The sequence below is a fragment of the Podarcis melisellensis genome (genome assembly GCF_964234715.1).
Source record: "Podarcis melisellensis genome assembly, chromosome: 1".
Taxonomy (NCBI): domain Eukaryota; kingdom Metazoa; phylum Chordata; class Lepidosauria; order Squamata; family Lacertidae; genus Podarcis; species Podarcis melisellensis.
Window position 1 is genome coordinate 129,494,603 of NC_138528.1, and position 15,350 is coordinate 129,509,952.

The window sequence follows — 15,350 nt, forward strand, 5'->3', positions numbered from 1 at the left end:
TTGCGAAACGCGATCCTAAGGCTGCCTTTGGATGGGAAAACCAGACCCGCGGAGTTGAAAGGACCGGAATCCTGCTCAGGGCAGGAGGATTTAGGATTTGCAGACGCGCCGCTTTCCCTCCAGTGACAAAGAAGACCGTGCGGGGCGCCTCCCCCTCTTGCAAGGATCGCGCCGAGAGGCTGCGAGGAGCCGCGCGGGCGCGCTGCTCGCTTTTTTGTTGCGCGCGGGTTTCGCAGGATGCAGGTGCCCTCGGCCCGCGCGCAGCTCCGCGGAGGGAAGGAGGGAGGGAGGGCGCGGGGCGGGGCGGGGCGGGCGCGGGGCGAGCCGGCCCCCTCGGGGCTGTGGGGCGGCCCGTGGGCCGAGCTGCCCCCTAGAGGCGCCTTCCCGCCGCGCGCGCCCCGGCCCAGCCCCGCACGCACCGATATAAGCGGCGCGGCCGGCGGCCCGAGAGCGCAGTGCCTGGCAAGCGGCGCCCCGAGAGGACGAGCGAGGCGCGCGGAGACGGCGAGGTAGGGAAGGGAAGGGAAGGGAAGGGAAGGGAGGGCGGCTTGCCCGGGCTCGTCCCGCCGCCAGGCTTCTTTGTTCGGCGCCGGCCAGCGGCCCGGAATGTCTTTGTGCGCGGCGGCGGCGGCGAGCGAGGTCGCTTCTCCGTCTGCGGAGCCGAGCGCGGCTCCGGCCCCCGAAGGGCGCGTGGCCAGGCAGGAGGGCAGAAGCGGAGCCGCGCTTCTTCCCGCGGCGCTCCTCTCCGGGGATCGGCGTCGCCCTCGTCGCTGCGCCGCCAGAGCGGATGGATGGCGTCCCGGGGCGGGCATCTTCCTTCGGGCAGCCTGATCTCCAAGCGAGTTGCAGCACTTGGGCTGCACGTCCATTTCCAAATGCATGATTTTGGGTGGGTCAGGGGGGCAGATCAGAAATAAGAAGGAAGTGCCTGGAATTGCAGCCTGTAGCCCTATTGAGAGGGACCCAGGTGGCACTACCATGCACACTGAAGAAAGTGAGGCTTACTTCTGAGTAAGCGTGCAGGGCATCAGCCTGCAGAGCTACAATGCTGACCACATGTCCTTGGGGACATCAAATGCACTGTGGTGTTTTGGGAGGACATTGCACATGTCAAGGGACTCTCAGCAGAAATGGGCTGCGGGCGACAGTCAGTGCTTGTGATCCCCAGTGCTAGTCAGGCCAGTTAACAAAGGAGATTTACATCAAGGGGAAATGCTTTGGCCACATCACAGGAATCTGTATGAGGACTGCACTCCTAAGCACAGGCATTAGAGAAGTAAGTCTCATTTACCCTGAGCAAACATACTTAGGATGGTAGGACTGAAACCAACAACTTCAAGTTACAAGAAAGGAGATTGCGACTAAACATCAGGATGAAATTTCTGATAGTAGGAGCTGTTTGACAGCGGAACAGACTCACCCAAGGAGTTGGTGGGCTCTCCTTCCTTGGAAGTATTTTAGCAGAGCTTGGAGGGCCATCTGTCATGGATGTTTTAGCTGAGATTCCTGCACTGCAGGAGGTTGGACTAGATGACCCCTGGGGTCGCTTCCAACTCTACAATTCTGTGAGTCAATGATTCTAGGATCACATTGCAGAAGTTTCACAAAGCCACACTTTGAAAAGCAAGAGAACTTGTCACCTGCTCCTTTGTATGCGTATCCCTGTTTCAATAGGAAGTTAAACACCCCTAGAGAAAGAAGAGCTGCTTTTGTGTTGTTGTTGTCATTTCTTGGGGTCAGGCAGTCTAGCGGAGCTCCTTCGCTGACAAGCATTCAGGGGATGGGCAATAAACAGCCACCCTGTAACTTTCAGCAGTAACGAGGAGTTGTAAAGTTACTCTGTTTAGTTGCTAAAAGCAGGATAATGAGGGTTAAAAGAAAAAAGTCAGAGTGCCTCATTAAAAGTTTTATGATCCTCTGAAAGTATTAGTGGGCTTTCCCAAGAATATTTTATTCTGCAAAGTTTCAAGGCTATGGCAACTTTTTGTTTGTTTGTAAGTTTAGATGTTGCCGTTGAGTCTCAGACTTGCAGGGGAAAGTGACAAAGAGTTGTGCAAAGAGGCCTGTGTTTCTCTTCCCTGGATTTTCCACCAGCAGAAGGTCTGATTCATTGCCAAAGGGTTCCAGGAACAAGTTTTCTTTAAAAAGAGAAAGGGACTCCTCCCTTGCCTTGCACATTTCAGATGTTTCTGTGTGTTTGCCACTGTTTTGTTAAATAAGCTGTTAAATGTTCTTTTTCTGTCAACTTTTGACTAAACAGAGCAGACGTTAGGTAGGAAGAGTCACGTGGTTAGATGGGGGAAGAAGCAAAGTGTACCACAAAGACACTTTCCACAAGGAATCATTTTTCTTTGAACAGGCTGATATACTTCAGCAGACAGAAAGAAAGGAGCCGTGCTGTTATTTTAATTGACTTTATTAATAGGTAGCAGCATTGCCTATATATGTCTTCCAATATCGCATGCCATCTAATATTGTCTGCCTAGTTTTGAAGGTGTAAAATGGTATTAAGTTGGGTTCATGCCCAGTTGGTTTGCTTGATCTCAGTCACAGAATCAAAGTTGGGGAGCTGTTGGCAGGACAGCTTTGTGAGCTTGTGGAAGAGGAGCTAAAGAAAATGAGAACTTCAGAATATTTAGCTAAGACGTTCTGTGGGTGGTTGAGAAAATAGAGAGCAACTTTCATGTCTGTTTTTCAGATACACTGCATATGTTTGCACCCAGCCTTAACAACACAAATAAGACCATCTGATGTAGAAGAGGCTGCAATTTTTTTCCTACAGCTCCTTTATCATGTCTGTTTGAGGTGATTCTTTAGGGCATTGGACTACTGTTTTTCAGGCATGCTTAATAAAAGTGAGTGATGTGTTTGACCTCACACTGAGCTGCTTTTAATTCCCTTAATCCAATTGTTCAGATCCTGTTCTTACACTTGGATGGACTGGACTTGGTGGTTCTGGCTTGGGATGGCAGTCAGGTGGATTCTTAGAAATACTTCCAGAGTTTTGCTTTTAACAGTTGTAGACAAAGAACATCAAGTCGCTCTGAAAATATTATTGAATATTTTAAAAGCCCTTCAACAGTGGATAGACTAAAGATTTCAGATTTTCAAGACCAACAGAAGTTATGCCAATAAAATAAGAAATTTTGTCTTTGTTTTAATATTAACCATAATAAATGTTGTGTGGAATCAGGTAGGTGTGTGTGTGTGTGTGTGTGTGTGTGAGAGAGAGAGAGAGAGAGAGAGAGATATGTGTAATAGGAACACTATAGGCTCAGTATTCCACTCCTTATGCAGAATGAAATGATAGGCTGACATGGCAGAATTCTGGACTGTGTCATTTCGGATGGCAAGTGTAGTTCTGTATTTTTTAAAGCTCCCTCTCTTAAAAAAACACTTCGTTTAGAAAAGTAGTGCCATTGGGATAAAGACTTGCCCAGCCCCAGCCCTTGATGTGTAAGGTAGGACTTTTTTTACATGGGAAACATTCAAAATAAGAACCCATCCTGCAGTCTGAATTTTACCACCTCATTATCCATAATGTGCAGAATGACTTGAAGTTTGCAGAATTGGGTTCTGCATATTAATTCCAAAATGCCAAAGGCCATGTTAAAAGTAAATTTGCAGCTATGCAGTAACAAATGAGTGTGGTTTAACTCCATCATGCTTTGCTTCTTGAAGGCAAAGGGCACAAGGGGAGCTATTTGGCTGTGTGATTTGGTTACGGCAGCAAACATCCTCTCACAGAATCAAATTCTTTCTGGGGCAAAGGAAAAGGAAGGGGCGAGCTGGAAAATCAAGAGCCTGGGAGGACTTGGTGTTTTATGTATGAAGAGGATGAATGACTAACAGGGAAGACTGTATAGATCTTTGTTTTCCTGCTATGATTCCAGATGTGGACTGTTTCAGAAACCTTATTTCTCTGTCATCCAACCCACCTGCAGTTCCTTTAAGTGCAGCCTTACAACAGTTACCCAGCCTGCCATTCTCGCTGCCCTTCTAAATCGAGAGTAAGGGGCAGAATAGCTCTGGTCTCCCTGGCCAGAGGACTGAGACCCCCCAGCTCTGCTTACTGGAACAAGCCCAGACAATAGCCAGGCGGGTCTTCTACTGCAATTGTCTTTGGATATGGCTGTCCCTGATCTTCAATATCAACAGCTAATCCCCGTGGCGATTTGAGCATATCACTTTTCTGGCTGGGGCTGCGCATTGTTGGCATGCAAGCATCTAAATAGCATCATAGGGTCTTGCCACACAAACATGGAGGTGGCTGCAGAATAAAAGTAGACTGGGCAGCACAGTTTCTTGAGCCTGTCCTGGGAGACTTCTGACTGGCATGCGGTAGGACCTCAGAGCCATTCATTAACAAACAGTCAAGATTGCTTTGTTTTACATTTCAGCTGGCACACTGGGCTAGACTCCCTTGCTATTCTGGGGTGAGCACTGGCAGGGGGCCACAAAGCCTACAATCAGCTTAAATCCTTTTCTTTCATGGGCTGTTATTCTATCCCATTGCAGAGAGGAGGGGCATGGCTTTTGCCAGAGAATAGTAACTCACCCAATTGTTGATTTCACCGTGTTGATCTAGCACTACCCTTGATCAATCTGAGCTCCTTTTTGAAAACATTTGCTTAAAATTCACACTGAAATTCTCATTGCATTAGTTGGAATGTGATGCTTTTAGTGGGACAGTTAAAGTGTAATGAGCTGTTGATTCCACAACATTAAACCAAGTTACTTTTAATGTGCTTGACTCAGTCAGGAGATTCCTTTTTCAGTTTCTATTTCCATTGTGGTGATAAGCCAGTACTGTCAGCTGCAGTAAGCTGATTAAGGCAAGTCAAAGCAAACATGCCAGAATCCTGCATATAAGCAAGTAAAACTACATTTTATTTTCTAGTTTAAGCATGATTAAAACTTCTTTTCCACTCACCCCTTCTTTTCCACTCACTCCTTACAGATTGTAGAGTATTAGTAGTAACTTAATTCTTTAAAGCAAATAAATTATTTTACTAGCTAGTTAGTATTAGGAAAGTAATGGGTAAGATACATCTAGACAATTTAAAATAGATATGATGAACCCCTTTGATGAATAGGCTAAATAAATGTGTTGATTTCCTTCATTTACACAAGTTGAATACTGCACTCCAATTGTGCAAGTTGCTTGCATTGTTTGTGCGCTGAATGTCAGAGGAGAAGAGATAGGAAGGGTAGTAACTGAAAGCCCTCCCAAGGTATAGAAGTCCCAGGGCTACAGTCTAAAAGTCAACCTTGTTGAAGCTAAGCAGGTTTGGACCCATTCAGTACCTGGATGGGAGGCCACCTGGGTAACTTAAGGATTCCCTTCTTTAGCTTCCTAGTGAAAGGGTAGGATACTAATAAACTTTCTCTCTTAAAAACTTAACAATGAGGATTAGAAACTTATTTTATTTTGGGGGGAGGGGGAGGAATTGGTTATAGCTCTAAAGCAGGGTTTCCCAAACTTGGGTCTCCAGCTGTTTTTGGACTACAGTTCCCATGATCCCTGACCGATGGTCCTGCTAGCTAGGGATGTTGGGAGCTGTAGTCCAAAAACAGCTGGAGACCCAAGTTTGGGAAACTCTCCTCAAATGAGTTCCAGCTTCTCTGAGTCGTGTGGTTGTAAATGACATGGTTTTTTTTCTTGCTAATAAGATTTTCTTGTTGGTATAACTTAATTTTTTTTTAGTATCAACACAAGTTGAATGCATAGAAATACTGCATCTCTGCCCCATGGACATGCCATTAGATGTCCAAATCAGCGGCAGCAGAAGCAGTTAGCAGGGATGAACAGGGATGTAGAGAACTAAGTGACATTGGTGGTGCAAGCAGGTAACGTGGGTAGTTTCATGACAAAATTTGGACTCTTTTTATTCCCTTGGGAAACATGTATTTTAAACTATATTGTTTGTGTGAGGCCTCCTCTGTCTGTTTTTATGAAATATGAGGAAGATGGCCTGATTCCCTGATAGCCACATGTTTGTTTACTGATACAGTGGTACCTCTGGTTACGAACTTAATTTGTTCCAGAGGTCCATTCTTAAGTTGAAACCGTTCTTATCCTGAGGCGCGCTTTCGCTAATGGCGCCTCCCGCTGCGCGACTTCTGCTCGCATCCTAGGGCAAAGTTCGCAACCAGGAGCAACTACTTTCGGGTTAGCGGTATTCATAACCTGAAGCGTGCGTAACCAGAAGCACTCATAAAAAGAGGTATTTATGTCTTCCTAAAAAGAGGAATCTATGTTTCCCTGGATAAATGTCATGAAATGCACTTCTCCTATATCCCAAAGTTTCTGCCCACAAATAAAGTGCAAAATTCTGAGAAGCCTTTTGCACACTTGTCAGAGATGTACCTAAGCTCCCTTGCACCGCTGGCAAGGAGGTGTATTTGTGCTCCCTCCACATCCCTTGTGCCCTTGGCAAGGAGATGTACTGGCGCCTCTGAAGCCAGGAGAGACCATGGACAAGAAACTCTAAAGTGTTGCTTTTCATTGCCTTTCTCTTGGGAGGGAGCCCTGGAGGGCTGCTGAGATGGCCCATGCCAGTGACCGGATTCCTCCACCGAGCCGCCCATAAGTGCCTGTGTGCCTATCAAAGCCACCCAGAGCCGTGGCGGGGCAGCCAGGGAGTAGGCAGCCACTCCAAGCCAGAGGGAAGAGGCTTGATTTTTGTGTCCCCTTCCCTGCCGGGCCTGTGCCTTTGGTGGTGGCCAAGCTGGCCAACCCCCAGATCTGCCTCTGCACATGGTGATATGTCTGTTGATTGTTTTTAAAATGAAAGAAACCTACAAATCTTGCAGAGGTTGTACCAGAATTTCTGATATATATATTTTTTCAGTAGAGGGCAGTATATTCTGAGTAGTTGTACTAAAACCAATCTTGCTTTGCCAAGGCAATCAGTGTTCCTTTCTCTGAAAAAGCGTACAGTTTTAACATTTGCAGGCACACACGCAAACACACATGCGCTCTGTATTAATATCTTGTTAAACACCATTTGACAACAATAAGAGTGGGATTAAAATATATTGCAGGGGTTGGTGACATGAACAAACAAGGGATTACCTCAAATCAAAGAGAAGTGGGTGAGTCTTTGTTGTGAAGATGGATGAGCTCTGTGGCATCTGTCCAGGGTCCTGAGCCTCAATGATGTGTGGATGTTTGTCTGTCTTGTGAAAAATCTCAGTAAAGAAAGATAAATCAGATTGTGTTAGGGTCAAACTAGGTGTGACATGGTAGATCTATGAGCTTTATGCTCAGATAAAGAGGTTTCGGTGGAGGTAGGCTAAAGAAGCACAATGGGAGAAGGTATAGAACCCGTGGCTAAATTTGCCTTTTCACCTAACTGAGTACACTTTCTGTACTGGATCTCAGCAGTGGAGAAGGTGATTTTTGGAGGACAGACCTTGTATGGAGGAGGGCTACCCTCTTCTCCACGCATGCAACCCCTTTGCTGCTAAAATATAGCTTCTTCCTGATGGTGGGAGCTCTGGGTTTAAACAACAGATTTGCTACCATCGTGTTTCTAGTTTGGTCCTCAGGAAGGACAATGGAGAACCCAACTTCTCTTTATTTTTACTTTTTGTATTAAAATTTGCCTTATCAGGTCAGCTTACAGTGAAAGATTCAAAACACTTACATAAAGATAAGACAAAAAGAGCAAATCTGTGCAGAGTTGGTCCCTTTCTGATCCTGTTCTCTCTCTTATCCAATAACACAGCAGCTTGTGGAGGAGCAGGAGAGAGAAAGAGAAAGAGAAAGAGAAAGAACTTGGAATGGACAATTGTGGGGCATAGGTTTGTTGGTGTTTTGGAAATAAACAGCTGCTCCACCTTGTACACCCTAGAATTAGTGAAGCAGTTGGGCTGGGCATTTAAATTGCATCTTAAAATTCAACGTCTGTAGAAACACTATTAATCCATAGATTTGTCCAACCAGCAGATTAATAAAAAGAACTTCAGTTCATCAGCCTCACACCCCAGGATCTTTCGAAAGATGAAAAGGAATTGACTGGATTGGCCTTTTTAGAAGGGGAGAAAACAACCACAAAGAATATCCTGTGCTTTTCACTAATGACCAGGGCATTCTGAATGGGGTGTTCCTTGCAAATTGGGGGGAGATAGAAGATAAGGTGTTCATTCAGACACCTTGATCCTGACAATTCAGAGAAGCCTTTCTGAACCTTGGGTTCCCCGATAATGTTGGACTACAACTCCCATCACCCCTGACCAATGGCCTTGCCAGATAGGGATTATGGGAGTTGTTGTCCAACAACTGGGGGCCCAAGGTTGAGAAAGGCTGAATTAGAACCTGAAAGGTTTTAAAAAGCAAAGCAGACCATATTGCTTCTAAGTGTGCCTGCAACCTGACCGGTAGTCAGTGTAGTATTTTAAGGGCAGATGTAACATGCGTCCACCATTGTGACGTGGGTAACTTGGGTGATGCTGCCATATTCTGGACCAGGTGCAGTTTTCAAACTCTCTTCACAAGCCATACCACGTAGAGGGCACTCCAATACTCCAATCTTGAGATCGACAAGGCATAGCTCCTATTAGCCGCTTCCTTCTTAGGTGGATGGAAGGAAGCCGTGGTTCTACCCCTAGGAGGAGAGGGTTGAGTTTCCAGCTCCATGCCTTACCTTGACAATATGAGGGCCGTTTCTCATTATAACTAACTGAATTGTGGCAGGGAGTAAAAGAAAGCAGCTGGTCATGGTTTTGTACCTCCTACATAACCACATCTGAGCTGCCCACAATTTTTCACTGCCCTCCTCTGTTCAGAAGACTTCTCTTTTGCTTCAGTTGTCCACAGCATGCATTCCCAAAGCAGTCTCTTGATGGCTGCAGATTCAGTCCTTCCTGATGCTATGAGGAAGATGCTTTATCCAGTGTTGCTGATTTCATTTGGTCTTTGGTCGGTCTGCAGAAGCACGCCTTGGCCATCTTGCCAGACTTTCCATTACGATGGTGATGTTTAATGGGGAAGAGGGAGCTCTGAGATGTTCATAAAAGGAGGCTGCCAGATAAGTACTTTCTTGGCTTCCACATGTAACTGCTTGCTAAATCAAATTAACACTGCCCCACAGGCCAGTTTCCGCATTCTGATGCGTAAGTGGCAGGCATTCTTTCGAAAAGCTCTAAGGAGCACAAATCACAGCATCTCTCTCTGTGTGTAGGCACATTCCAGATCCTAGAATACCATGCACTCCTCAGCGACTCATGCATCCCATAATACATTAAACTATCCTGAGTTTGGAGAGCAGTTTGTTTGATGAAACTGCTGCCAGTGAGGAAAGTTGCTAGGTGGAGAGGGGGCGTGGCATGTCCACCTACCTGAGGAACTGAAATACACCTGGCTGGAGATAGTTTTACCACCCCCACTCAAACTAGGCTCAAAATTGTGATTGTGCCACAAGGCCAGAAAGGCACCCAACTGTACATCTTTGCCTCTGTGTCTGGGCACACATGCCTGGAATGCAGTGAGATCTGGTGTGAAGAAATGGTCGCCTTCTGTCTTTGAGCTTGGGGGTCATGAGGCGCTTGCTCTCATGTTGGCACAGCGCCACCCAGAGGGCACCACTGCACTAGCGCTCCTTGGAGCCATTCAGCATCTCTCTAGGTTTTGCTAGGTCTGTTGCCACCACCGTCTGATAGCAGCACAGAGACTGGCCACAAAAGGAGATCTGAGATGAACGAAGGAGAAGGGCTGGATTCTGGTTTCAGTGCCATGAGTTTAAATTTTCAGAACTCTTCTGAGCCAATGTAAATGATTACAAGGGGATAAGACAACCTGCTGGAGTTGCTCAAAGATAAAAACCATTGTTAAATCAGAAAAGAGCAGTTTCTGAAGGCTTTTAGCCATTTCTCATCCTGACTGATTCTCGTAATAACTGCTGCTTCAGATCTCTCAGTTCCAATATATTTATAGCAGTGAGATTCAGTTAGTTTTATTCTAAATGCTTAGAAATTTGAAAGAAATGCCAAGCATTCTGGAGAAGTCTCAATTGTAAGTCTTTCTCTTTCTTTACATATTTAGCTCTCAGTGGTACTTCCCTGTTCCTCACTTTCTCCTATACTTCCAGCCTTCACAGTAATCCTTTCCACTTCTGACTACATAAAACACCACCACTGTCCCTCTGTTCTGTGAAAAAGCTTCACCTATTGAATTTCTGCCTAATCCATAACGTTTATGCACATTTTTCTAGAAAAATGAGCAAGCCACACCACTGCATCATGACAATCTACGTACAATATACTCATATTTAGAAGACTATGTGCATATTAAAACCTATATTTCAGCAAGTGGAGTTTAGCTAAAAACAGTGTGTTGTGGGGGAAAGTCTGCCTTTCTCAAGAAGTCAGACTTAAGATTGCAGTGCAAGTGGTGTATCACTCGCCATACAGGGCAGGAGGGGTGGAGAACCTGCCCCCCCGGTTTTTTCTCAACCCCCCCCCCCAATTGTGGAGGAAGATTTATATAAGCTCCATACTGGCATCAAGGAGGAGTGGGAAGCCTGAGGTCTCTGAGACAAATAAAGGCTGCACCTGCCTGGATGTGGAATAGAATAGAATAGAATAGAATAATAGAATTTATTATTTATACCCCGCCCATCTGGCCAGGTTTCCCCAGCCACTCTGGGCGGCTTCCAACAAAGTATTAAAATACAGTGGTCTGTTAAACATTAAAAGCTTCCCTAAAGAGGGCTGCCTTCAGATGTCTTCTGAAAGTCTGATAGTTATTATTCTCTTTGACATCTGGTGGGAGGGCATTCCACAGGGCGGGTTCCACTAGCGAGAAGGCCCTCTGCCTGGTTCCCTGTAGCTTTGCTTCTCACAATGAGGGAACCGCCAGAAGGCCCTCGGCGCTGGACCTCAGTGTCCGGGTAGAATGATGGGGGTGGAGACGCTCCTTCAGATATACTGGACCGAGGCCGTTTAGGGCTTTAAAGGTCAACACCTACACTTTGAATTGTGCTTGGAAACATACTGGGAGCCAATGTAGACCGGTGTTATGTGGTCTCGGTGGCCACTCCCCGTCACCAGTCTAGCTGCCGCATTCTGGATTAGTTGTGGTCACATTCAAAGGTAGCCCCACATAGAGCACATTGCAGTAGTCCAAGCAGGAGATAACTAGAGCATGCACCACTCTGGCAAGACAGTCCGCAGGTAGGGAGGGTCTCAGCCTGCGTACCAGGTGGAGTTGGTAGACAGCTGCCCTGGACACAGAATTGACCTGCGCCTCCATGGACAGCTGTGAGTCCACTAGCTGCATCATGGAGGAATGGTGGGATATAAATGTCAGAAAAGCAATCAAAGTAAAAAAAAAGTTTTATCATTGATAAATGATATGGAAAGGAAGACCAACTCTATAAAAACCAATCTGGTCTTCATCAAAACACTATTGCACAGGGTCACCCAGTGAAATTAACTGCCTGCAAATTTGGGAGAAGCAAGTGTGAGTACTTTTTCACAAAGTGTGCAATTGGTCTATGAATATAGTTGCTGCAGAATGTTCTAATAATCACCAGCACAAATAGTTTTTGAAAGTGCTACATAAATTTGAATAATTTTATCAATCGTTTTTCAGTAGTTTTTGACTATAATCTGTGGGGAAAGAACCTCCAGGCATTGCCCTTCTTACTAGTGTATTTTACCTTGGGCAAGTAGTGAGAACAGTCACATAACTGGGTTCTCTAAATTTGTACTTGTATCCAGAAAAGGCGTTCCTTCTTATCATTCGCTCTCACAACTTCTTTGTGTGGAAAGGAACATCCTAATACTGTAAAAAAGCATTTTGTCAAACCATTCAGTCTGTGCCAAGAGAACCCAAGATAAATGCATTAAATAATTGCTGCCACCATCACCTCATAATAAATGTGGTAAAGGGTGTGGAAAATCAAAATGCTGTTGCGGTAGGTAGATATCAAATTCTGAAGCAGTAACTTTTGCCTTTTCAAATTGCTTAGGGCCAACCCAAGGCACGATGATGCCTCATACAATGAAATATAAATGGCACCTCTTCTTCCACTAATGAACACCTGTGGTCTTGCCCAGCTCCTCTTCATGTCTACACAACTCATGCAGAAGAACTTTCCACTGAAAATGTCATGGATCAGATCTGTCTGTCATCAGTCTTGCCACCCTTAATGGCATTCCAAACCGCTACTTGACTTAATGTAAAGACTGCTGTCTTTCTCCAAGGTTATTTAGAAAAAAAAATGTTTGGGGATTTACTGGGCAAACATTGCACTACAGTTCTCAATTTTATGCAGCCTCATCAAAAATCCCACTAAAATTGTAAACGCCTTGAACACTATAAACTGATGGCCCCATCCAGCAAGATTTGATTTTAGTGCTTTCTAAAGCAAGGGATGGGATGCAGGTGGCGCTGTGGGTTAAACCACAGAGCCTAGGACTTGCCGATCAGAAGGTTGGCGGTTCGAATCCCCGCTACGGGGTGAGCTCCCATTGCTCGGTTCCCTTCTCCTGCCAACCTAGCAGTTCGAAAGCACGTCAAAGTGCAAGTAGATAAATAGGTACCACTCTGATGGGGAAGGTAAACGATGTTTCCGTGTGCTGCTCTGGTTCGCCAGAAGCAGCTTAGTCATGCTGGCGTCATGACCTGGAAGCTGTATGCCGGCTCCCTCGGCCAGTAAAGCGAGATGAGCGCCGCAACGCCAGAGTCGGCCATGACTGGACCTAATGGTCAGGGGTCCCTTTACCTTTAAAGCAAGGGATGACAGTGTTTGCCAGCAATTTTCAAGCACTTTGATGGGTTTATTCTAGTGGGAAGCCTGAGTATTGCAGGCTAACCTTTTCGCCTAGAATTGTAGTATTGAAACTACTAGGGTAAGCAGATAGGATACATTGATTATATTGAGAGCTGTATGATTTAAGTTATAGATAACAGACACCCAGCAGTTATTTAACCCTGATATCTTACAGCCAGAGACTGCAGTGCAGCAGAACTATCACTTAAAGAAAAAGTGTACAAAATGCCAATGTTTCCTTTCTTCTGTTTTCTGAATATTTTTATGGCAATGGTGGTAGTTTGTTTAAAATCTGAAGGGTGTCGTGTAAGATGCCGCTTAACCAAAACATTCAGTGCACAAATTGTCTCTGGACTGGTGGTCAGGTTATTTGGGATGAAGGCAATTGTTTAAAAATGGCTGTTTTTGTTAACCAAGATGCTTATCCTTTCTCTTCTTGCTGCTTTGTTTTGCCTTAGGCTGCCTCCATCCCAGATCGACCAGCTATGAATACCATTGATTTGCCAACCCTATTTGAACATGTGGAAGGGGAGAATTTCACTGAAACCAACTTGACTTGTGGCAGTGGAGACTGCATCACTGTGGACTCCTTATCGTGCCCAGCTATGCTCAACAGAAATGCCCTGCTTTACACCCTCTCCATTTTTTATATATTTATATTTATGATAGGCTTAGTGGCCAATTTTGTGGTTGTCTGGATGAACTTCCAAGCCAAAACCACTGGCTACGAAACTCATCTCTATATCTTCAATCTAGCCATTGCCGACCTGTGTGTGATCATCACTCTTCCAGTCTGGGTGGTCTCCCTTGTTCAGCACAGCCAGTGGCACATGGGAGAGATCACTTGCAAGATCACTCACCTCGTGTTTTCCATCAATCTGTATGGGAGCATCTTCTTCCTGGCATGCATGAGCGTGGATCGATATCTCTCCGTGGCCTGCTTCACAACCTCCAGCAGTGTTAAAAAGAAGAGGATCCGCCGCTGCATCTGCATCTTTGTCTGGCTTTTTGCTTTCTTTGTGTCTATCCCCGATACCCACTACCTGAAGACCGTTTCCTCCAACAATGAGACCTATTGCCGCCCTGTCTACCCGGAGGAGAATGCTAAGGAGTGGCTGGCTAGCATGGAACTGAGCTCTGTCATTCTAGGTTTTGTCATTCCTTTCCCCATCATTGCCATTTTCTATTGTCTCCTGGCAAGAGCCATATCTGCCTCTAGTGACCAAGAGAGGAAGAGCAATGGGAAAATAATTTTTTCCTATGTCATTGTGTTTCTGGTCTGCTGGCTGCCGTACCACGTCGTGGTCTTGCTTGACTTGTTGCTGACCTTCCATTTCCTTCCCTTCAGCTGCCACATGGAGAGCTTCCTCTTTGCGGCTCTTCATGTCACTCAGTGCTTGTCTCTGGTTCACTGCTGCGTCAACCCCATACTCTACAGCTTCATCAACCGAAACTACAAGTATGAGCTCATGAAGGCGTTCATCTTTAAGTACTCGGCCAAAACAGGCCTTACCAAACTAATCGATACTTCCAGGGTATCAGAAATGGAGTACTCTGCTCTGGAACAAAATGCTAAATGATCACAGCTTCGCAAGAGACTTTTTCTGTGCTCTGTCTTTAGCTGGACAATAAATTTGACCTAATATAATACAAATACAAATACAAACATGACTGTGCTTTTTTTCGGAACAAATCATGTACCACCAAAATACTGCATTTTAAATGTTTTCTTGTGTTATTTCTGCCATTAGCTAGTCCACACTGTTCAGTTATGCTATTGGGAGTGGGAGGGAAATATACAGTAAACAAAGCTATCTTGTGGTAAAGATGTTCCTTATTTTATTATATCCCCACTTGGGGAGCAGGTAGCCCCTTCCCTAGCTACCTTGACCTCACTGTATGCATTTTTACAGTGTGTATTTAAAGAAAGCAGACCTCTATTTTCTTGCTTTTGCAATTATACTGGAAAATCAAATATATTTAATCACGCGTTTGAAGCTTCTTGTCATCAAATATAGAATGCTGTCCTTTTAATGTTAGAATTCCATTCAGTTTACTGTTGCAAGAGTAGTACTTATAACAATTGTTAAATGAAAAATATATGTTCTTCTCTTCTAAGATGGCCTTGGCAATTTTTTTGTGGCAATATAGTTGTAATCTAGATTTTTTTAAAAAATATAATGCTCATTATACCATGTGCTTACTGTGTAAAGATGTGTTTCAAAACCCTCACACACTTATTTCATTCAGTGTCCCATCTCCTTATTTGTAAATTATTTTTTGAAAAAATAAATATATTTGAAAACGAAGCAGGAGTAGCATTTCATTTATTTATTTTACATTTACTTTGTGATTTTTACATTTCTTTCTGCAAAGGAAGAATAATCAGGTACTCTTTTTAGAGGGGGACAGTGGCGTCTACCTCCCAATAGCATCTGCACCATGGTAGCAGTAGACAATCCCTCTTCTGAGGGATTGTGAGATTTCCCGTGAGATTCCCAGAGGTATCTTTTGGAAATAAAAGGACCCTATCCATCTCTGACTGCCTCCCCCTCCGTGGCTTGCACT

At 45.0% G+C, this 15,350-nt stretch overlaps 1 protein-coding gene across 2 annotated transcripts; it reads left to right on the top strand.

The window, feature by feature from the left end:
• Positions 1 to 365: 365 nt before the first annotated feature.
• ACKR3 (atypical chemokine receptor 3) lies at positions 366 to 15,091 on the top strand. Of its 2 annotated transcripts, none has more exons than XM_081898120.1 (2): positions 366 to 509; positions 13,241 to 15,091. In XM_081898120.1, the coding sequence occupies exon 2, from the start codon at positions 13,268 to 13,270 to the stop codon at positions 14,360 to 14,362; it is 1,095 nt and encodes a 364-aa protein (XP_081754246.1). In that variant the 5' UTR covers positions 366 to 509; positions 13,241 to 13,267; the 3' UTR covers positions 14,363 to 15,091. The 2 variants fall into 2 exon arrangements, with proteins under 2 accessions (XP_081754246.1, XP_081754247.1); XM_081898121.1 differs by lacking the exon at positions 366 to 509 and adding an exon at positions 12,000 to 12,188.
• The last annotated feature ends 259 nt before the right edge of the window (positions 15,092 to 15,350 follow it).

Bases quoted from the DNA above. Each gene is read 5' to 3' on its own strand.
- ACKR3 (XM_081898120.1), top strand. From the start codon at position 13,268: ATGAATACCATTGATTTGCCAACCCTATTTGAACATGTGGAAGGGGAG.